Raw genomic sequence first — 23,515 nt, forward strand, 5'->3', positions numbered from 1 at the left:
CAGTGGTTTTTGTTGGATGCAGAATTGCCTCCATCTGCTGTGCCTCCCAACACTCCAGTGGGATGTCTCCTCAGGAAGGGGAGGTGTATTGTCAAAGGAAAGGAACAGGAGCTGCAACAACACTGCTGTATCTCTGTGACACTGCATCAGTCCCCCCATCACATCCTAAACCTTTATTTGTGTAAACATTGGTAGGTTTAGTGTACATCTGTTCTGGCAAACACTGAACCTATAGTGCCAGCTCTCAACAGCACAAGAGCTTTCAGTTTTGAAGTATTCACAGCAGGAATGAAAGGAATCAAATCTTGGTCATCAGTATTCTGATTACACAGTCTCTTACACTCTTATGTGGTCCTAATTCAATTGGGCAGGTGCTAGAAGTATAGCTTGGAAAAATATAACCTTTTTTCAAAACAGAGGCATCTCTTAAAAATATATATTATGTGGGAGAGGCATTCACAAGTAGGAGTATATCTCCAGTGTAAGAATCAATGAAGTAATATAAAATAATTAAATATATTTCTCCCATGAAATTGAATTGTTCCTTGAACAATGGCCACCTTGTAACAGAGTTCAAATCTATTTTGATGGCTTCCTCTTCATACACTTGGTAAATAAAAATGGCCCTACACTTGGACTCCTGAGAAGGTCCTGGGATAGGAAATAGGTGAGATATTAAGACAGGAACATACAGTAGCACTTCTTCCCCCAAATGAGGCTGGGCCAGGTCGCTGGGGCGGTACTGGAGGCTGATGTGGAGGCTGATGTGCTGATCTGGTTGTTGTAGGTCTGTCTAAAGAAAACAAAAATCCCAAACTAAACAACTGAACAGAGTTTGGTTATTTAATACTCATTCAATCTTTATGACAAGGAGCCCTTACAAGAACCTGGCTACTGAAGTTAATAAATCATCAAGACATTGCTGTAGGATTTGACTGGCAGTAGCTTTAGGATCAGTGTTGTGTTGGGAGTTCCAGGCTGGTCTGTCCCTGCGGGGGTGACTCCCCTGCCAGCCTCTGGGCCACAGGATTGATTTCATTCCCTGCAGCACAGTGTGTGAAACACCAGCCAATCTGAATGGCAGCCTTGTGCTCCTGAATGGACTCCACACCTCCAGGCTGCTGAGGATTCAGACATAAAACAAAAAGGACAGGCAGGGAGAGCTGATTGTTGTTGTTTTCCCAAGTTTCACTAGAGTTTTTTTGGCATTGTTGTGACAACCTGCTCTGTCCAAGGTTGCACTGTTGTTGTTTTCCCAAGTTTCTCTAGAGTTTTTTTGGCATTGTTGGGACAACCCGCTGTGTCCAAGGTTGCAGCGTGTATGTGTGTGTGACTTCATACAGGTGCAAATCAAAGGCCAAATAATGCACACATCACACAAAACTAATCTTTATCCCAACAGAGCTTGTCCAAAGTAAAAAATGTAACTTTAAAAGTCACAAACTCACAGAGTTGTGTCACTAAAAATGTCACTAAAATCTTTATCCCAACAGATCTTGTCCAAAGTAGAAAATGTAACTTTAAAAGTCACAAACTCACAGAGTTTGTGTCACTAAATCTTGGTCATGAACTACACTGTTACCTTCAAGGAAAAACCTTCTATATTCTATTATGAGCCATCTAAAATGTGGCTGAAAACGTTGGAAAATCTAATTTGTAAATTATTAATAGCAATTAATTTTTAGTAATTACCTATATAATCTGTGCTGCTTGGAAGTGACTTGGCAGGAAATATGACACTGTGATGTGCTTCTTCATTATTGGATGGAGGTGGCTCATAGCCATCACTGTCATGTTCTGCTTCCTCAGGCTCCTCTGTTGGTGATTCATAGTCAGCCTCATCTTCCTTCTCCTGGTCTTCATCAGGGCTTTCATAGTCGTCATCATCATCATCCTGGCAAACAAGCACAAAAAGTGGATGCTGGAAGAGAGCACTAAACCCTGCAGAGCAGTTTCCTTGTGGCCTTTCACCTTGTGGCCTTTTACCTTGTGGCCTTTTCTGGAAAATACCAAACTTTTACAACCAGTTTGAGGGGGGAAAAATCTGTTGAAATAATACAGGGAAAGGAGGAAACATTCCACTAATGCATGGAGCACTCAAGAGCTTAAGAAAGGAAACAAATATCCTCTGATGACAGTGAGTGCAGTGGGAGGTCAAGATAAGGTGCAAGTTTGCTGAAAGTGTTTCAGGGCACGGACAAGGCACCAGCAAACAAGCCGGTGCTCGTAGGAACACAGTGGAGCAGCACTTGAGGCTGCTGATATTCATTCTTGCTTTCTAACAGGCCCTCTACAGCATGCAACCCAACTTGTGAAAATTATTCATAAAAACTGAGGTCTTTAGTTTGGGTCTTGATGCCCTCCTGACCCAAACCAGCCTCGTTTGCAGGACCTCATAAGGGGACAGTGTCAATATGGTCATTGCACATCTGTGCAATCTGCCAAGGCTGCAGAGAAAAAGAACCCTCCAGTGTCATTGGTACCACAGCTGGAATTTCCAGAGTCCTCTGTCCTGGCACAGAGCCCACATGCTCTGTAGGTGGTTACTTTTATCTCTTGTGCTCCCAGAATAGCAGCAAATCTCCTGTGAACTTAGTAACAAGTGTCTTCTAAAAATGCCTCTCCCTTTTATTTTTGGACGAAAGCCATTAGAACTGGTTAGCCTCAGAGATCTTCATAAACTCAGGCTGTGCATCAGCAGCTGGGGTGGGTGTATTTCACCTAAAGACCTTGTTGAGGCATTTCCTATGCCAAAAGGCAGAAGGAACTTCTGCAGGCTAAATGGCTTTTTTTAAAAAAATCCTGTTGAACAAGTTTGCTCTAGAGACTAAAATGGCAAGGATTTGCCACTGAATAACACAGCAACCTTGCACCTCTAGCCACCTCATTTAAGAGCTTGAAACAGGCATGTAAAACCCAGCTGTCATTCTGTGGGGACCTGATCATAGGCTGGGAGCCTCTACTCGAGCAGTGGAATAGGAAGGCAATTCTGAATTTCTGGGGAGAACCTTTTCTCAGTGAGGAAATCTGTATGCAGCCACTCCCACCATCCCTGCTCCTGCTTTTCCTCCCCCAGCTGCCCCAGCTGTGCTGCCCCAGCATTCAGGAAACAGAGAGCCCCCTGAGCCAGGGCGTTTTCTTCACCCAAATACTCACAAATGAAGACCAGCCACCATCATCCTGGGCATACCCTGTGCAAAGAAACACAACCACACATTTCTGAGCATGGACACCTTTGTCAGAGATGTAACAACTTGACAGAAAGTGTGCAAGAGGTTTCACAGAGACTTCTGTGAGCCAGAGAGGAGTTTGATAAGAGGATCCATGTTTACCCCTGAAAGAATTTCCTACCAAGGTCGTTGACATAGAAACCAAGAAAGAAAGAAGGAGAAATAAGAGAAACCTGCAACTGCCTGTTCCAGTGAGCACTTTGTCTCTCATGACCAATGGGCAAAGTGTAAACTTACGAGTTTTGTAAGAACATATTAAAAGCATGCATGCTAGAATAAAAACAGGTTTGAAGCCTTCTGAAAATGGAGTGTGCTGCTTTGTAGTGTGACCATCAGAACTACGACAAGAAAGAACCCAACAAATGCCAGGTGAGTTCTGGACCTCAGCGTGTGCCCCAGGAAGGAGCTGTTCTTTCAGAGGCAGGCTGGCACTGATGAGCGCACATCCTGATTCAAAACCAAGATAAAGCTGCCCTGCGGTGACACAGCCTGGGTGCTGGCACTTCAAGTTTGTCCCACTTAATCCAATTTAAATTGTATAATTTGAAGCAAAATGCTTTCAGAATGAGCCCAGACTTCTTATTTAAGACTTCTTCTTGTTTAAGACTATTTTAGCTTTCATAAAAGAAGGGTTTGGTGTTTTTTAATTTCAGCTTTCCTCTCTCACACAGTGATGCTAGGAGGAAAGGCAGGGGGTGGAGATGTTGGAACAGAAATAGATAAGCACTGATACAATTTATTGGGTTAAATAAAGACATTTTGACTATTCTTAGGTAAAAGTCTCTGCTCTTGCCTTCCTTCACCATCTTTTCTCGTTAAAAACACTTTTTCTTACTTATTGTCCTGCATCTACACTTTTCTTTTTTGAAACTTCTTTATACTCCCGTATTTTCATTTATTGTTTTGGATTTTTGGTTCCTAACCCTGCTCCCCTCTGTTGACTCTGCTCTGCAAGTATTAATTTAGCATTTTAATATTTTTAAACACGTCTTGTTGTTAGGGTCTGCCAGTATTCACTTACCTGTGTTTTCTGGAGATTTTTGTGATTGGGCCCTGTAACAAAGATACAAAAAATAAATTCTTTCTATTAAATGTTTGATGCTTCTGTTGCAAATAAAAGCAATAGTTAACTGTCACAGTAGAAAGAAGTTTACATAGATGAGTTTAACTCTGCCCAAAATGCCAAAAACACATTAGTTGATATTTACATAGAAGATTCTAATAAAATCTAAACTGTTTCAAGAAGAATTGAAGTCAGAGAAGTCAAGTGGTTTGAAGCAAGGGGACTCAGTAAATACATTTACCAGTCCTGAAAACAGAAACTTCAAAGTCAAGCTCATTATGGTTTTCAATTCAAGTTTTGGATTTTAGTGAATGGAAATGTGTAAAATCATGTTATCAGATGATGCAAAACCATGTTATGTAGACTGGACTTGGTTTTCATTGGGTAGGGACATAAATTGTTCTTTTCTCATAGAATGTTCTTGCAATTTTTGCTCTTCTTCTATTGTGAATGTTATATTCAGTGACAAATATTAACAATTAAAGAGTATAATGATGTATAGATCTGTGGAATGCATTAATGATGATTTATTAATAATATATGCCGAGGCTTCATGGCCTTCTTAAGGGCTATGTGCTCAGCTGGAAAATTGCATGAAACGTGCGAATGTTACTTGGTTCTGGACATGGCAGAAGTATTTGGGGTGTTCGTGGGCTCAGGATTTGGTATTTGATATCAGACAACATTAATGAAACAGAGCTTTAGTTTATAGAATGTCCAGGCTGGATTTGTGATCCAGGCATTATTGATCAAATGAAAACCAGTCCAGAAAAGATCTATCTGAAAGCTTTGAACAAGAAAGCTAAGTTGTCTTACTCACCATTTTGGAAGGAAAGAGGAGAGCCTCCCTTCATTTTTGTTTATTTCTTGGCTTAATTTACTTACAATTCTATTGGAAAGAAGAACAAAAATAGTTTAAAAAAAAAAAACTGGAAACCCATCACTTGTCAAAGCAGCTAAATTATTTTCTTTGCCATTATCCCTTAGTATTTGCTAAATTTAATCTGGTAACTCATTATTATTATTTACTATGTGGTAAAAACACTGGATTTACCATCTAATTGCTACGTTCTACTACAGCATATCCATCTACAAACTAGACTCTTTTTCCCTTGGTAAAACCCCATGTTGTTGGATTGTGATAAAAAATAAACATTAAACCCAGCAAGCCTTAGGATCTTTGGGTGTTGTAGATATCACACCACTTCAAATAATGGCCATGGCATTTGTATGATTTTGCATGGAAAAAGCAAATAATACTTCAGGAAAACAGAGCTTATGGCTGCAAAACCAGGGATTAAATGTTCCCTAAAACTCTTCTCTATTCCGTTTGTGTTCCTTCCTCTGCAGCCAAGCAAACCCTGCATCAGAGAAGGGGAAAGGCTGATCTAATTCCATGTTTTAATACACTTTCAGGGCATGGCAGAAATATTAATGGAATATCGAGAGGCTATAATTTTATGCCTGGAGAGATCTTTCCAAGTGGAGGACAGTCAGTACTGAGATTCACAGGGTTAATTCTACTGAGACACCAGAATTCTGCTGTGCTACTAATGAAGTTTGCCTCTATGACTATTTTGTTTCAAAGAAGGCTTGGGATGAGCCATGATCTGATTCTGAACTGTCATTATTTCTTATTGAGGAACATCCAACTTCAATGTTGTTTCCTTTTGCTGCAGGGGATAAGGAAGTTGCTGTGTGAATAATAAATTCCATGTGAGACACCAGGAAATATCCTGGGGTGAGCAGTGCCCTGCACTCATCAGTGCTTTGGTCAAGAAGTGAGTTATGGAATTTGTCTGTGGCTTATTCCCTGCTGTAGAAGAGGCAGCGGATCTTTCAGAATGTCTTGGGGGTTTTTCTCAGCTAAAGAAGTAAAATTAAGTTCTCTGGTTTTGGAGCTAATAATTCTTAGAGTTCAGACTTCCCTGGGTGTGAATGAGACCTGAGTGTTTGGGAGCTTTCTGGACTAAACCTGGGCTGGCTGCTATGAGCATTTACACCAACTGGTTTTTGAGGAACAACTGAGAGGAAGAAGTTGATCATCTTATCTTGCTGCCAAAACATTAATCATATAATGCTTAAAATACAGTGTCTAATCTTTACTTCTAGTGAATTTGAAATGCTTCAAACCAATGGCTCAGAAGGTTTATTAGAAGAAAGCAAATTTTAGGAAGGTCAGGCTTTACAAGCAAGGTTCTCAGGGAAGACTGGTGCACTGAGCAGCTGAGCCTGTCACCCTGTGAGGAAGGAAGTACCAAAACCACACTGCTCTCTGAGCTGTGGGAGTGGATGATAGGAGAGGATAAGGCAACAGCACTTGCAGAAAATGTTACTCAGACTTCTCATTCTCTTTCTACCTCCTCCACCAGTTGCTAAACTTAAAACTGGCAGGAAGTTGAAATTTTTTAAAAAACCCACACAACCAGCCCCCAAAACAGGACTCCAAAACTGGCTTTTGTTCACTCAACTGCAGATACTGTTGACGTGAGAAGACTCCACTCTACATGTATTGGGACAAGGGTTAAGATTGGTAAGAGAGGTGGAAGACTAATTCCCCTGGGGCCAGGAGGCTGCACAGTTGCATACTGAGCACTGTCAAAAGCATAGTTGGTGATCCAAGTCTTTGGTTTGACCTTTGAGAAGACTCTGCTGGGCAGATGCAATGCTGTGTTATTGACTTCAAAACAGACTGAACACCAGTTCTGTCCAAACCTTTAGACCCCAGCTGAGAGCATGTGTGCACATGCACTGACATCTTTTATCTTTTTAATAGAGAAAGTGCAGATTTCTCAATTTTTATGTTTGCACTTTTACTCTTCTGAAAGTAGAACGGCGTTCAGACTGTGCCATGTTTGCAGCCTCTGGCTGTGTCACACTGAGCTGGCAGATGCCAGGAGTGCCATCATGAGCTTTCTGCTGCTGGAAATTTCTGCCAGTGCTGTGGGATACACTTTGGAGTGCTGTGGGAGATGCCTTAAGATTTTTCCACAAGGCTGGAAATTCCAAATCTCAGGTTTGCCATAAACCTGCCACTGGAATAGCCAGAAGGATCAACAGCATCTTGAAAATTTGGAACCCTTTTCTCTCAAGATAGCAAACAACAGGAGTGACAGACTAATTCCACTGTTTACATCATGGTTCAGGTGTCAACCAACCACCAGTGCTGTTCAGCCCTTTCAGTGGAGTATGCTAAAGATTTTAAGAAGTATTTTCATTTTCAAAATAGTGCTTAAATTTGTGGTTTTTTGGTTTTTATAAAGAAGCCAGAAGTTTTCTAAAGACGTGCACCTGTAACAGGGCTGGTGGAGATGAATTTTCAAAATAATAATTCATTAGTAATAACAGAAGGTTGTAGAGTTTGACAATTAGATTCAGGAAATGACCTGTCATACCTTGTAATGACAATTGTGACCTACTTTTGATTCTTGAAAAGTCGCAGAATCATCCCCAAATAATGACACAGTTCTATTCAAACCCTGAGCAGTGGCTTTGCTCAGAGACACTTGTTTAGCAAGCCCACACACCCAGCTCAGGAGTCCTGTACAGATACAGTCTGTGCTTTGCAAACCTTGCATAATTCCAGGTGCTGCTTCCACGTAGGTCAGAATATTCCTGCTAATTTACTGAGGAGCAATCTCTCTTGTTAATTTATCTTTTATTCATTTGGTCACTGGCCAAGGCTGTAACACCTGCTGTTTATATTAAGCTTTTTGCAAGGTATGCTCAGGTTTTAGCACTGCTATTAAGTATCAGGTAGTGTAACTATAAAGTGCTAATGCTTCTCTGAGCTTCTAGAACAACTCTTGCTACAACCAGTTGAGGTTTGCATTACGATACAAAAGAAAAGTGTGACTGTGTTCTAGCAGAAATCACCAGCCAGCACTTTGTGTTTCAATGAGGGTGTGGAGATTCTGAAGTAAAGAAATTAATGTCTTAAAAAATGGCAGCTTCTTCTGCTCATTAATTCTATCCAGGACGGCTGCTTTGGGGTTAAGTGGATTTTTGGTTTATTGTTGTCGTTGGGGGTTTTTTTTGGTGGTTGGTTGGTTGGTTGATTGTTTTTAGTGAGAACCAGTTCTCTTCCCTAGTAAAGCTCTAAATTCTTGTTTTAAACAGTGTCATTACATGGAGGACCTTTCTGCTTGTATAATCACCATATTCCAGTGAATATTTTGCTTGTTTGTAAGTATGAAAAAGTTCCAGAGCTTTTCTTCAGATTTAAGTATCTACTTATTTATTCAGTTTCTCAAGCTGTGCACCGAGCTTCACTCTTCTTTTAAAGCTCATGATTTCAAATTCTCTTCTTGTTGGGAAATCCAAAAGATCTGAGTGAAAATGCTGTTCAGCTTCTGCTGGGGTGTAACACATGAGAAACCCAGAAGACCTGTCTAAAAAGGGCTGTTCACTTTTCTGGGGTGGGAAAATCAAACTCTGAGGTATCAATGGGTTCGATGAGGAGGTAGGAGCACCTCCACATGGTTAGATTTCATTTTAATCATCACCTATGGCATTAATATCTCTGGTATGTCTCAGTTTAGCAGACCATCCACTGACTACATTTCTCTCACGAATTCAAAAGGAAATCACCAGAAGTTCTCAATATTAAAAGCTCAGACAATGAGAACAAGAGATAATTCTGCCAAGGGACTGCTAAGATGGGACAAATTGTCAGAGAATTACAAGTTCTACAGTATGGTTAGATGAGTCTGTCACTGACAATCTGGTCCATCATCAACACTGTTAAATGTTTCTTTTAATTGAAAGTGAGTTCAGAAATTCTGAGACATCAGAGCATCTTCTTTAAATAATATCTGGACCTCCTTATTAACATACTGTACACCACCAAGCCCTCCAATCAGGATATTTATTATGTGAAAAAATAGATGTGATTTTAAGAAATATGTCACATCCAAGGCTTTCAAATTCAGTCCTTCATATCTGAGCTGAACAAGGGTGTCCTGCTGGGTACAGCTGTTTCCACCAGCTCACCCATGAGCACAAAATTTTTCAATACTCTTGTCTTCCCCAAAACACCTTCCACAATCTCTGATGCAACAGAAAAGGCAAAGCAAATTGTATCTTGTGTAGCAAAATCAAGTTATCCATGAAGGGAGGGAGTCTGCAACTGGGAAATGAGCAACAAAGACACAGCCATGCTGGAGAACCTTAAATTCCATTTTTTCCTCCCTCCTTTGAAGAGCTCCATGTGTCTCATGGTTAGAAACCTTCTAACCTCCAGCTTAAATAGGTAGCAGAGAACTCATAGCAAAATAAAATCCTTCATTTTTCACCATGAAATATTAGAAGAAGCCAATTTCTCTTACTCAGTATTGACTTAATGGGATTCTTTTTCTTCATTAAGTAACTTCTATGAAATTATGGAAGCTACTGAGAAGAACTGGAAACTTTTTCAAGGCCTAATCCACAGAAGCTGAGAAAAGCTATTGAACATTGAATCACATGGTCCAGACTGATTTCTCTTGAACACCCACCTAAAGCAAAAGCACATGAAAACAATTTCAAATCCTCAGCTGTTGTGGACATAACTGACTTTTTTTTTTTCCTTTAAGTTAAAGTCAACAGTTAAGCAGTGAACAGTTAAGTCATACTTCAAAGGTAATACTTGCACGAAAGTTTAACCTTTGTGGAGCTGCTGTCAGTCAGAGAATTTATGCACGAGTTCTTTTGAACATCCCCCAGCCAATCTTCTTGTATTGTATCATTTCGCTTGAGCAGTCATGACAAAACTCACTTTATTTTGGAATATTCTTCTTTTTCTCTCAGTACACTCCAGTAAACAAGTCTCTAACCAATCACTCACAAATCATTTGCCTGATATTTCCTATGAGACTTCAGCGCTAAACAGCTAAAATCATTTTTAACATTAAAATAGTTTGACTTTACTTACGGCACTCTGAGCTTTGGGAATTTCTGAATATCATTTTCAGACATGTTCTGGAAAGGAAACACATGGGATATGTGACAAAATTGTCCATGGAACACCCTGTGACTGATCCAAGTGAGTCATACACATATATTCAAAATGTGGCATCAATTCATGTGGTATTTATGTGACTTCAGAAGCCAGGTATATTGAATTCCTTTGTGTCTGCACAGTGAAATTAGGCAAGACTGTGCCTGATTGCAAAATTTCAGGGTAGATTTTAAAATACAGAACCTTTGGCTGGAGTGTTGTTCTAAGAACCTTATCTGTAACAGAGTACACGAAGAATCCCCTGTTCCAGGGGACACAGAGCTGGAAAACTCCTTGGACTTAAAAGCAGCCTTGGCAGCCTAAAAAATCCTTCCAGAGCCAGGGATAGGGGAGGATGTTTGTTCCCCCTAGAACCTAAATAATCCTAGAACCTAAAAAAACTAGAACCTAAAAAATCCTTCCAGAGCCAGGGATAGGAGAGGATGTTTGTTCCCCCTCAGCCTCTGGACTGATGTTCCTCCTGACTGAGATTGTCTCTGGAAACCTTTCCTGATGCTCCTGCAGAGTCATCCCTTCTCTTCCTCCAGCATGTGCAAGTCCACAGTTAGGATGGATTCAGGAATTATGAAGAGTTTGGATTTTGTTGATTTAGTGTTTTGTTTAGTTAATCACAAGCGTCATGAATTCTCTTTGGAACAGGGATGATAGCCTGGTTCTTTTTGTCTTTTTTACTGGTAACAATAATAGATTTCTAATTAGACATTGGTTCACAAAGCTGTCAGTGTCAAAGGATAGAACAAATCCTATCTGTGTTTTTCCACACTATTTTGCCTCTGGGAGGAGTGAAACACAGGCAAAATGTCCTGCTTTTATGGAAATGTCTTGCAGTACTTCCTGAAGAATCATATTTTTTTCTAAAGGCTTTTTAAGCTTCTCTCTGGAGTTCTATTCTGGTGATAAATCTGACATATATTAGAGGTATAAACTCTTTTACAAGGGCACATTTCTGTTTTAAATAATAGAGAATTTTATTAGAATAAGTTACATGGAACCCCTTTGGCATTATTCCCACTGCATTTCAATAGGTCTTTCCTTGTGGTAGCCAGTGGACACAGAAAGGTGACTCTGAAATTAGGATGTTATTCTGATTAATTTTAGAGCAACATTTTTACACCAGGTTTGTCATGTAGATCTGACAAGAGCTACAAACCCAGCAGACACTTAGCCTGAGCAGACACTGCTTCTGAGCAAAAAAGATGTTCCTTAGGAAAACCATTCACAAAGAGAAGCAATTTTTTCCCAGATTGCTTTGTACTCTGGAATATTTTACTGGACATCTTCCTCTGTGGTTCTGTTTAACAAGAGAACATTTTCCTTTTTTTTTTCCATTATACAATTGCCAAGTAATTCAAAAGCTTAAAAAGAGCTCAAGCAGAGGTGAGCAGCTGCTTGGCTTGCTCAGTAGAAAACATCCTTCAAATCTGCTGGGAGCCTCTGAAGAGCTGCTGCACTCTGAGCTAATTACAGAAAACTCTGGAAGTAATAGAAAATCACAAAAATCGCTTAGAAATCACAGGGTTATTGCACTTTCTATTGGCACCCCACAAACTCCCAGAATGTCATTGTGCTTCCAGAGGCAGAAGTCCCACCCCAGCGACAGACCCTCAGTGCCTGAGCTGAGGAGAATCTCCTGGGGCTGGAAGAACAAACCCCATGACACATCTGAACCATCCTGACTGCACCCTCCAGCAGCAGGGAGGGGTCAAATCCTGTTCCTACAACAGGGGCTTGAAAAATTTTATGTTTTGTTCCAATGAAATGTCAAAAAACTGAACATTAGGACAAGTAAATGAAAAATACAAAACTTTAGAGGCAATATGCAGAGATCTCCCCACTATGAGTAATTAAATAGAAAAAAATATATTACTTCTGGGGAAATAGAATGGCTAATATTTGAAAATAAAAGTAAAAAGCAGTAATACTAAAAGCTCCTACACATCTTCATGGATATGTATTTAAGACCTGGAAACAGCTGCTATGTCAGTGGAAGTTATCAGCTTTTTTCTAAAATTAAGCCAAGCCTTGAACAATGTTGATTTAAAGCCACTGGGACTTTGCTTACTAGTTTTGATGGTCTTATATTTTATTGCCTTTGTGTATTGCTACAGAAGAAATCTGATTTTATCTATAAAGGAATGAAGGAGTTATTCCAATGAAAGGCCAGTCATCCTGAGCAGGGCTCTGTCTTTAGTATGAGAGGATAATAAATAAATGTGGGTTTTCTGTTGTTAATATTTGAAAACAAGAACTTCCTATAAAGGAAGAGGTGAATTCAAGAGAAGATTATTTGTTCAGAACTTCCCTGTCAATTTAAAAAATATTAAAAAATATTCATATTGAACAGCATGCTTGGGCTCCCAGCATTCCATATTTAATGCAAGTTGTCTGGCTGATTGTAGCAAAAGCATTGACCTCCCATATTTATACCCCAGGAACCACCTGGAAGGTGGCTCTTCATCTGCCAGTGCAAAATAAGGAGGAGTCAGAAACATCACGTGGCTGGAATTTTACAGGAAGGAATTTTACAGCTCCACTTACCAAAAACCTCTGTCCATTTATGCTGTGCTTCCTCACGACTTTCTCACAGTCCTTGTATTTTAGCTGTCAATGAGAAGAAGATGATTATTGCACCCTTAACTCTAAGAATCAATTAAGACTCTTAAATATATGGCTGGCTTTGAGTAGATGCTTTCAAGATATCTTTTTGTAGGCTATGGCCTGCCTAAATGGCTCATTGTGTCCCATAAACATGGATTTTTATGACAGACATCCTTCAGTGAACTTAAAGGTTTTCATCCATTTAGGAACACATTATTCCTTACATTTACAAATCACCTCACTGTTGCCTGGCCCAAAGAAATATCTGAAAAAATGGATTATTGTGGTACTGACTGGGATGAGCAGCTGCAGAAGTAGAGCAAAAGCCCTACTATTATCCAGGAATACCAAAGCTGACTGATCCCAGTCACAGAATTCACTATTGTGATCAAAAAGCTTTCGCTTCTGAATGGAAATCTCATTTGTTAGTCCTGGAAATTATCTAAAATATTTGTAAAGCTTTTGCACAGGGTTGTGCTTTCCAGTAGCATTTAGGACAAGGATATGCTCTTTAGAAGCTGCTCAGGTACAGGCTGACCACAGAACAAGACATGACATTTAAACATTTCCAACAGTTGTCCTAAGTTTGGTTTTGTTTGTTTTGTTTTTTTTTAATTTGAACAGTAATCGCATAATATAGGAACACAATTTATATTTTTATATTTATATTTATATATAAATATATATTTTTATATATAATTATATATATATCTATCTATAATTTTTATATTTTATATTTGATATTTCTATATTTCTATTTATATGTTTATATTTATTTTCTGGTAGTTTTCTGTTTCAGCTGGGTCAGGTCCATATCAGAAGGAGCCCAAAGAGCAGGCAGACAAAGTGACTTTTGGAGGCTTCGAGACAAAAGAATAACTCTTATTCTGTCTGAAACTTGAGTCAGTGAAAGTTCTGCAGACCAAGGAGCCTGTGCTGCTGGGACAGCTCCCCACAGCAGAGAAGCTCCTACAGGGACCTTTATTTCCTTTGTAGTTCTATCCCTTTTTCATTTTAAGGTGTAACATTGTAACCTGGCGTACAGAGCCTGGAAACACCCCAACAGCAGAGAGGATATTTTTAGGAGCCACCGTTCAGTTATTCATATGAAGAAAAAGACCTAAATCAGGTAAATATTTTAGGATACAGATTAAAACTTTTGTACAAGCTGAGGACTTAAACCTGTAAATAATTTCTTTCCTACAGTGAGTGCTATCGTGGTGCTACCAGCACAGATCTGTATGCAGGGGGAAGCAACACAGCACTGTGTCAATCACTGTGTATCAATCTTGAAATAATTGATAAAAATATGATAAAAATAATAATATGGTAAAAATAATATTGTAAAAATAATGTATAAATATTGAAAAATTGAATAATATTGAAAATATTGGAAACTATTATAAATATTGAAAAATAATATGATAAAAATAATACTATAAAAATTGATAAAAACAATCTATTAAAAATGCTGTTTAGCTATTAAAAATAAACCTTGCAATATCCCAAATATGAACATCTTTGCTTTTTCTAAACAAAAAAAAAAAAACCCAGAAATTATTTGAAAATTTGGTTCATTCATTCTCTGAGTTTATCTCAGAGATAATATCTCTGAGTTTATATATATCTCTGAGTATATCATATTCTCTGAGTTTATCTCAGTGATAATATCTCTGAGTTTATGTATATCTCTGAGTATATCATATTCTCTGAGTTTATCTGGGGATAAGATCTGGTCACTTGTGACAGGCACCCAGAGCTGGCTGACTTGGGCTGACATTCTTGTCTTACTCAGGTTTTTTAGATGACTTAAACAGCTTTTGCCCTGATTATCTCCATTCTGGAGAGTGTCCTGATCACTAGAAGGGAGGCACTACAGATAAATGTGCACTCAGTTATGGTGGAACTTACAGTTGATCCTTTTCTCTCTGTTCAGAATGTTATTATCAGATCTGTCAGAAAGCCGTTTTTTCCTTCCTAATTTCTTGGAAATGATGGTCCAACTTCCCTCTGCACCGCTGCTGTCATGTTTTTCGTACTCGTCTGAAGTTACCTGTTGATAATGATCTCATCTGTTCCATCTCCAGTTTTTGGTTTCACTTTCCTGTGCCACTAACTCCTGAGCCCCAAAATTAGGGGCTTGTGAGTAGTTGGCAGTTTCACTTCTCTGGAGATTTGGTAGACACAGATTCTGTGTTTGATCTGCTCATCTTTATTAAGTAGTTCTGCGTTCTACTATCAAACTTGCCTCAACTCCCCAGATTAGACTCTCACAGAGTTGTAGGAGCCATTGAAAGAAAAAAAACCCTTCACATTATTTCAAAATTAAGCCCAAGGTGTGCCAAGTTTTACAAGTCTAGCCATGGATGTGATTAACAAAGACATTCAGAGGTTCTTTGTTACACCCAGCAATTTGGCAAAAAATATCACTTCTGAAAATCATTGAAGATGAAACAGAAAACTTGTAATCTTCACACCTTAGTGCCTTCTGCAGCTGTTAACGTGTGACACCAACAAGCATTGCAGCGACCTGTTTATTTTCTCCAACTAAGCCACAAGGTTCTCTTACACCCAATTTAAAAATCCCTTTCAAGATTCATTTTCACTGACCAGTTGAGCTCAGCTCCTCATTTGACAGCGGTTTTGCTTTTAGTTCAGCAGCGAGCTTTGCCTGTTATAAAATATCTGAATTTAGCCCAACCAATGTTCCAGCAGTTTGCTCCTCCATCAGATGAAGACAAAGCACAGCCAAACTCACCGTCCTGAAATATTCTGCCAAGTCATCTGGGTCCCAGGTGAGCACGTCGGAGCGGTAGGGGACGTTCCGCAGGTCCATGGTTGGTTTTCCTCCCCAAAGCACTCAGGAGTGTTCACAGCCCTGCTGCCAGTGACACAGCCATGGATTCCCTCTCTGTGGCCACCTCCAAGGAATTCCTTGCCCAACCTCCAGCTGCTTCTGTCAAGGAACTGTTCTGGTCAATTGAAATTATGCTGTGAGTTCGTTGCAGAGAGACACTGCTTCCTCTGGTACAAAATGGTCTCTTCTCTGAGAAGTTTCAGCTAGTCACCCTCACCACTTCCTTTCTCTGAATATAAATAAGTAAACAAGGAAGCACAGCAGAGGCTTGAAAATGCTCTGCCTGTGACATAGAAGTAAATGCCTATGGACCCTAATTGCTTTTAATTACATACATAAATATGTATTTACTCACATTATACATGCATTAAAATATTGTTATATTATCTGCATAGCTGTGGGTTACTCTTCTGGTAAGCCCCCCTAAGAAGAAAATGTTCACTTAAGAGAAACTGCTTTAATTTACCTCAATACCTGAAATATCCTTCCTTGTACAATTAGAGGTTATTGTCAGAGCTGTACATAATGAGGAACTAATGAATTAATGATGGAATTACAGTCAGCATCCCTTCAAATAAAGAATCACTCAGTGAAACTAAAAAACGTACAAGTTTAGATAAAAAAATATTCTGTTGCCATTGTATCAATGGTTCCTTTTTTGGCTACTTCTTATGAGGACTTTTGTATCTGAAAATGAATCCACAAAACCATATTATTACCACAGGGACATGATAGACTTCCATGTGTCCTGCACAACCAATTCAGGCACCCTCCTATCAGTAGGTGCCTTTGCTGAGATTTCATTGAATAATTCCAATTATTCAATGTGTCTGGTTTTTCAAAACTGCCAGCAAGTCCATTCTCCCTTTTCTTGTTGTGGAGCCTTCTCCCAAAGCTGTGCTGCTGTGAATCCTTGGGTCACTCCTCCATTAGACTGCACAAAAGGTGGCAATTCCTGAGCTTCCTGCACTGGTCAGAATAGGGGCACAGTTCTGAAGCACTGGGAAGGAAATTTCTTCTTTTTATGAAGAAATGGAATGCACCCCTCTTGTCCCCTGTCACTGATGGCCTCCTAACCCTGTCTGCAATCTGCAGGTGTGTTGCACACGAGTGCATGTATTTGAGATCAAACCTGCAGGTCTGCACAGTAAGAGCTTTCCTTCTGAAATTCAGAGCCTGATTTAGAGTAGCTTACTTTTTTTCTGGAGAAATTCTGGTAAATGATGGCAGCATGGTATTTAAAACTCCCTGAAATTAAACTGCTGTCAGAGCTGTTCTAGGCAGAGTAGCATTTATCAAATACATGCTGCAGCTGTGTTTTCTGGGTTCTTACTTGAAATCATCTGAGGCATGTCCTGACAATATCACAGAAATATTATCACCTCTAGGTCTGGGGATGAAATAGGACTGAATGAACTGGTGCCAAAGTATCCCCAAAGGAAAAGTTGCTTTGCTGGTGCATTGTCAGCAGTGGGAAAGGGGAGGTTACACAAGTACACCTCAGCCATCCCATCACAGCCCCTGGATTCCACAGGGCAACAAGCAGGGAGACAGGAAGAAGCCTGTGTTAAATTTCTAATTGCTTATTCTAAGATGTGTTTCATTACCTTCTAATCTAGTTTCTATCCCAAACCCAGTGCAGCAGATCTAATTGCAATTGTGTTACTCCTTATTTGTACTAATATGAAACTAATTAGTCTGGTGAAAAATTATGCTGCTGGTGTTGTAGGAGAATTACAGCATCATTTATTCTGATGCTGAGAAAGGAGGAAAGCAGTTACCTCTGAAGCGGATCTCCCAGGCTCAGAGCAGCTAACACAGAAATTCTAACACATGTATCTATTATTATTTGCCTGCATCCTGTCTGTGGCACTGAGTACATCATAGCTATGTGCAGATTTCATGCATTTCTTGCAAAACCCAGCTGCACACGAACTTGAGCTCTGTCTTTCTCTACAACTTCTTTTGTAAACCATAAACACATCAGATGTGGTGCCCCAGCAAGGCTTGCTGAGGAAACACCACTTTGTATTTTCTATATTTGAATTTTCAGATATACTACAGCAGTTGGCAATCTCATGAGATGGATTTTAAGCTCTTAGATTTTCAAAAGCTAAGGAACACTGGCTTTACTGCTATTATCAGGTACATATCTTTTTATTGAGACTTTTTTTCCCTCTTTTTAAAGAACTATGTGTTTCATAGGTATTTTATAGCCTGCAGTGACACAACCTTCACACCAAAAAAGTGTCTCCTCAGTAACAGCTGCCAATGGTAAGTTCTTTCTAATGCAGTGATGGTGTGGTGATTGATGTTTGAAAATGTGAGACTCAAACCATTTTAGGCAACAGTGGGGGGAAATTCAATTCTGCTGGCTTCAAAGAGCAGCAGCATTTTCCTTTTTCTCTCACCTCTCTCTGGTGGTCTTCTGTCCCTGTTTTAAGTGGAGTCAAGGGCTTTGAACCACTTTCAGAAGGGTTTATTTTTCTAGAGTAACTCAGGTTAGGTGTCCATATCCTTAGAGTCAAACAAAAAAAGTTCAAACCTTGGAAGAATTTCGTCTTCATGTTCATCTCACTCCCAAAGCAAAGTGGTTTTCTTTTGTCCTGTCCAAATTTGTTTTTAAAAGACTGGGGTAGATTCTTCCTTTCACCCTGGAAATTTTTACCCTAGACAGCCTACAGCTGCCCTTTTAACATGGCATGCCCAATGCCCAGGCTCTATTACCTACCTGCAACTGTGAGAGACTGAAATGTCAGCATTAATTTGGTGCTTTGCTGAGGCCGACTGAAGGGAAGGAGAGGTTTTGGATGTGTGGTGGACAAACCTCAGATATTTTCTGAAATTTCAGATATTTTCATCACCCACCTCGGGAGGATGAGCACAACAAAGCGACCTTTGCTTAGCAACGAGCTGGGTTCAGAGCCACATAAGGGAGATAAGAGAAGCAGACCCTGTGAGGTGGGATAATGCTTTTCACCACCTCAGTGTCCTCCCTTACACACCTGGCTCAGGTGTCAATTAGACTCCCCCTGGGGAAAATATCAGAATATTCACATTCACACCTAGGCCAATTTGAAAAAGCAATTTGCAGGAATGGAACTTTGAGGCTTCCTCCCCAGCCTGGTGACTGCCAGTGCAAGAGATGGACCCTGAATGTGAGACTTTAATGGGAACAGCAGCTGAGGGAAATGCTAACCAACCTACCTGCCTCTGGAAGGTATGGCTTGAATAAAACTGTGTCTGAGACACTGGCTTCATATCCAATTTCACATAAAGCAAACAAACAAAAAAAAAAAAGTGTTCTCTATAGGAACTCAATCCTCAGCAAAGATTTTCCTGGATGGAAAAAAAAATATGCATACTTGAAGAAGCATCTTTTCCCTTGCCAGTGAATTGTGTTCCTCTGAATAGGTGTCAAGATGGAGTTTAGGCAATTCCAAAAGACCTGAAATCCTAAAATACAGCCACTGTAGAGTGCAGCTGGACTCTATTCAGAAACCAAGGAGAATCAAATATTTACTAAAGTCCTCTAAAAAATAAGGCAAATACTTAGAGATATCCTAGCGAGAGCAGTTTGCTCAGGAACATGTTTCAATCCACTCTGTTTGGGCCATAAGTGACATAATGTGTCTGGTTTGTCCAGAAATGCTGCAAACCAATGCAGAGAACACGTAGGAGGCCTCAATAGAGCTGTCTGCCGAGGAAAGACTGAAAAAAAATGCTTGCTAAGTCTGAGAAAGGGAAGTTGGAGATAAGGGAAGGAAAAAAGGAGATAAACTTTGTGACAACAGTCACATAGCAGTCAGTTGTTCTCATGAGCAGTGAAGGGCTTGGCTAACAAGAAAAGCTGCTGCAAGCTTGAGAAGGAGGAATTGGGACTGAAGAACTCTCCTCCAGTGCTTGGGCTCCTCAGTGCAGCTCAGTTCAGGAGCTGCCAAAGAGGGTCAGCTGTGCTGTGACACAGAAGGGGCCAAAAGGACACCTGGAAATGTCCTGGTTTGGACAGGACCCTTCTGAACTGACAGTGCCTTCAGGAACAGACCTGTGCCAGTGAACAAACCAGTTCCTCAGGTGCCTTAGGTCACCAGTTTGATGGAGGCGTTGGAGCTGAAGGTAAGGATGAAGCCCGGTAAGCACACGCCCTTCAGTCTGGGCTGACTGCTCAAACCTCCCACCGTGCTGCCACGAAGCAGATTCCCCGCCCGGCTCCAGCCAGCCTGCTGCCCGGGAGCTGCCAACACCTCGGCTCCGCAAGGCTCCAGCTCCCCCAGGGCTTTTTCCCACCAGCCCGGCTCCCTTTTGCCAGCACAGCTCCTGTTCTGGCTCCCAGCCATCCCTGCCCCTCCTGTCCCCACTGCAGGATTGGGCTGTGCTGGGGAACCTCCAGCTCGACTGGAAACCAGCCTGTGGGAGCTGCTGTCCCTGGGTGGAGGTGAAACCTGAGGAATTCTCATTCAGTGCTTCCATATCAGCCTTTCCATTTGCTTTGCCTTCTTTTGGGTTGTGGTAGGGGTTTTTTTGGTTTTGGTGTTTTTTTTTTTGTTTTTTTTTTGTTTTGTTTTGTTTTGTTTTGTTTTGTTTTGTTTTGTTTTGTTTTGTTTTGTTTTGTTTTGTTTTGTTTTGTTTTGTTTTTTGGTACAGGTTTATTTTAAAAACTAAAAATTGTTCTCTTTCACAATGATGCTGGAACAAAAGTTATGATTTTTGTTTCATTTAAGTCTTTTAAACAGCAGTATTTCAAGTATATCCAACTATTCTGACAGCTAAAGATATGATGATTATTTTAACTCAACCCATTTTGCTATTTTAATCAAATGACCTATTGACACCCATAAGCAGCTTATTGGCTCTGACATTGTTTCTAAGTGATCTCCTTTTATTCAGTCAGGCAGTTGTTTTCTAACCTAAACAAAGCTACTTTGTAGCTTCAGTTCTATAGAAACTTGCAGAGTTTATACTGTAAACTGGTTGCCAAGGTGGGATTTTGGTCATTGTTGCAGTTGCAATGTTCCTGTCCATACACAAACTCAGAACTGGATTCTGATCCAAGAGATTTCCAATTCTCAAAACATTTCAATAGCTTGCTGACCAATAAAAAAAGCACTTGTGATTTTTGCAATGCTGTGAAAAATAAAAAAGTTTCTACAGCTTTTCCACTAACATATAGTCATTTCAGACCTCTCAGGAAAAGATTTTGTCAGTCCTGAAAGTTTTCAAGAGTGAATTTCACAGACCAGAAATACACAGGTGACTCGGAGAAAAAAAAAAAAAAGCTGCTGCTAGCCAACATCATCTTGGGTATAGTTTTGGTTTTAATGTTAGTTTTGTTTTCAATCTTTATGTTCCTCTCTATGACTGGCTTAGAGTTTCCAAGGAGCTGAATTGTTGAATACCCCATGCTTTTCAACTTTTCATTGTTATGTCCAAAATAACATGAATAAGAGGCTCTTCTTTCTTATAAAGAAGCATTTTGCATGTATTTTAAACTGTACACATGTACTGTACTATACGTGGGTGTAAAACAATTCCTTTTATCTCCTGGCTCATTATGAAGGAGGGCCAGCACAGTACTTGTCCGTTGGAGCAGTCCTGATCTGTCAGGGCTCTTCTCTGAGATGTGGATTGAAGCAGCAGCAGCAGAGTAGGAGCTCACCTCGATCCCATAACACACCTTCCCGTTCACATATTGAATACCTGCAGCTACTGCTTACCAGACAAATGGCAGAGAATTAAAATGGATAACAATATATTAATGTTTTTCTCTTTCATCTCCATCCAACGAATAAAATTTGAGATTGTGTAGGAGAGAAGGTTCAGTCTCATTTTGCCATCTAGTGGCAACACCTTGGCTTGCTGAGATGGAAAAGCGAGCTGACGTTAGCTAGATGTGGGAATGAGTTACTAATTCTTTGGAAAAATCAGTCATTTTTCTACTCAAAATACTAAGAAGCCTAGTTACATTTTATAGCAGCACTGCACAAATAGCCACATTGCTGAAGTGAGTTTCCATTTGCAGGTACTTGGGTGAGCAGAGCCTATTTAACAGCCCGATGTGTGTCATTGCTTTTAGGAGTCTGGATCACTAGTAATTTTTTTTCCTTGTGGATATGATTCATTAACTTCCCTTTCTACTTGCTCTTGGATTTTTACCAAAACAGTGGTATAGCCAAGCAGTTTATCTTCAGAAATATAAAGGACAGCTCAAGGCAGACTGGCTGGATGAGCTACTTCTTCCTTCTTAAGGAGAAAACCCAAAAACTTTTAAACTTTTTTGAAATCATTACAATTTTGTATTCCATTTCTATTTCTTTGATATGATTTTTGGGGGCATGTCTATATTTCAAGGTTTATAGTAATTTATTTTTTTCCTTTTCCCACAGTTTTGTGAGATACTGCTCATTATCTGGACCTGCAAGATCCTGTGGTGCTGCTTTGGGGCCTTATGGAATGAGTGAGTACAGCCTGGCAAGTGACAATGCTGTGGAGGGTTGGAATTGTTCTTTGGGGTCTGGAACAGTGGGGCTGCATCCCTGTGCCTGAAATGCTGAGCTGCCACAGCAGGAGTAACCAGAGTTCTGGTAAACAGATCCACTGGGGAGCATTAGAGGTGAAATGACACTGAATGAGTGGTGTTTGTAAATAAAAATATGCAGGGTCTATCTTAGATCTGTTTAGAAGGAGTGGAAAGCAGAGTTGTAGCCACTGTGGTTGTTAATTATAGCAATGCAACAATATAAAAGCATAGAATAACAGGTAAAAAATGTGTAAGAGAGAAAATGAATGGAAGAATGAGAGTGAAAGAGCTCACCAACTGTGGATCCAGTAACTAGACTTGATTGAAGAGACTTGATTGTTGCAATTTTGATGTCTGGTGGTCTGAGTGATGGTCACAGTCTTGATCTTTCAGGGGTGGGGGAAAGGCCAAGGAACACCAGGGTCAGTGGTTGATTGTTGCAATTTTGATGTCTGGTGGTCTGAGTGATGGTCACAGTCCTGATCCTTCAGGGGTGGGGGAAAGGTCAAGGAACACCAGGGGCAGCGTAATTACACACTTAGGTCGAGATGGAAAATTTTTTTCCTTTTCCCACAGTTTTGTGAGATACTGCTCATTATCTGGACCTGCAAGATCCTATGGTGCTGCTTTGGGGCCTTATGGAATGAGTGAGTACAGCCTGGCAAGTGACAATGCTGTGGAGGGTTGGAATTGTTCTTTGGGGTCTGGAACAGTGGGGCTGCATCCCTGTGCCTGAAATGCTGAGCTGCCACAGCAGGAGTAACCAGAGTTCTGGTAAACAGATCCACTGGGGAGCATTAGAGAAATTTAAAAAACAAGTGATTGGCGTTTTTCACAGCCGGTATTGGAAAAAGCAGCACGAAGCCCTCCAGGTCTGCAAGTACGAATAGGTTCAAACCCGGCATATCTTTGGGGGACGTTGTTATCTGAAGTCTAATTACGCTGATGGTTGGACTAGGTGGTCTTGAAGGTCTCTTCCAACCTTGTCGCTTCTGTTATGAGAGTTTGGCCGTGCTGCTGTGCCTCTTACAGCGACCGCTTGCCTTCCCTTGCGGACAGGTGGACAAGTACCAGAAGGAGAGGCAAAGCCCAGCAAGGCAAAGCAAGGCCAGACCCTCGCGGCGCTGCCGAGGGTCCATCCGGGGTGGGGCGGTGCGGGGGGCGGCGCTGGTTCCCCTTCTCCCCGGCCCGCACGGCTGGAGCGTTCCGAGCGGCGGGAAAGGCACGGCCGGGAGCGGCGGGATGGACGGCA

At 40.5% G+C, this 23,515-nt stretch overlaps 1 protein-coding gene across 3 annotated transcripts in view; it reads right to left on the reverse strand.

Annotated features, from left to right (window-relative positions):
- LCP2 (lymphocyte cytosolic protein 2) overlaps positions 1–22,630 on the reverse strand; it is a 33,505-nt gene extending 10,875 nt beyond the window's left edge. Inside the window, exons 1-9 of one of the 3 annotated variants that reach the window (XM_041488056.1) lie at positions 22,558–22,630; positions 15,648–15,861; positions 12,830–12,892; positions 10,205–10,251; positions 5,114–5,182; positions 4,252–4,283; positions 3,157–3,191; positions 1,693–1,894; positions 693–793 (exon numbers count right to left, since the gene is read on the reverse strand). In XM_041488056.1, coding sequence (XP_041343990.1) covers positions 693–793; positions 1,693–1,894; positions 3,157–3,191; positions 4,252–4,283; positions 5,114–5,182; positions 10,205–10,251; positions 12,830–12,892; positions 15,648–15,725 — 627 coding nt within the window. In that variant the 5' untranslated portion in view covers positions 15,726–15,861; positions 22,558–22,630. Of the gene's footprint in view, positions 1–692; positions 794–1,692; positions 1,895–3,156; positions 3,192–4,251; positions 4,284–5,113; positions 5,183–10,204; positions 10,252–12,829; positions 12,893–14,800; positions 14,911–15,647; positions 15,970–22,557 lie in introns of those variants that run through there. The other 2 variants (XM_041488054.1, XM_041488057.1) reach the window with 2 other exon arrangements.
- Between the last annotated feature and the right edge of the window lie 885 nt (positions 22,631–23,515).

Source organism: Pyrgilauda ruficollis, unplaced genomic scaffold (genome assembly GCF_017590135.1).
Source record: "Pyrgilauda ruficollis isolate IOZ18807 unplaced genomic scaffold, ASM1759013v1 scaffold86, whole genome shotgun sequence".
NCBI classification, from domain to species: domain Eukaryota; kingdom Metazoa; phylum Chordata; class Aves; order Passeriformes; family Passeridae; genus Pyrgilauda; species Pyrgilauda ruficollis.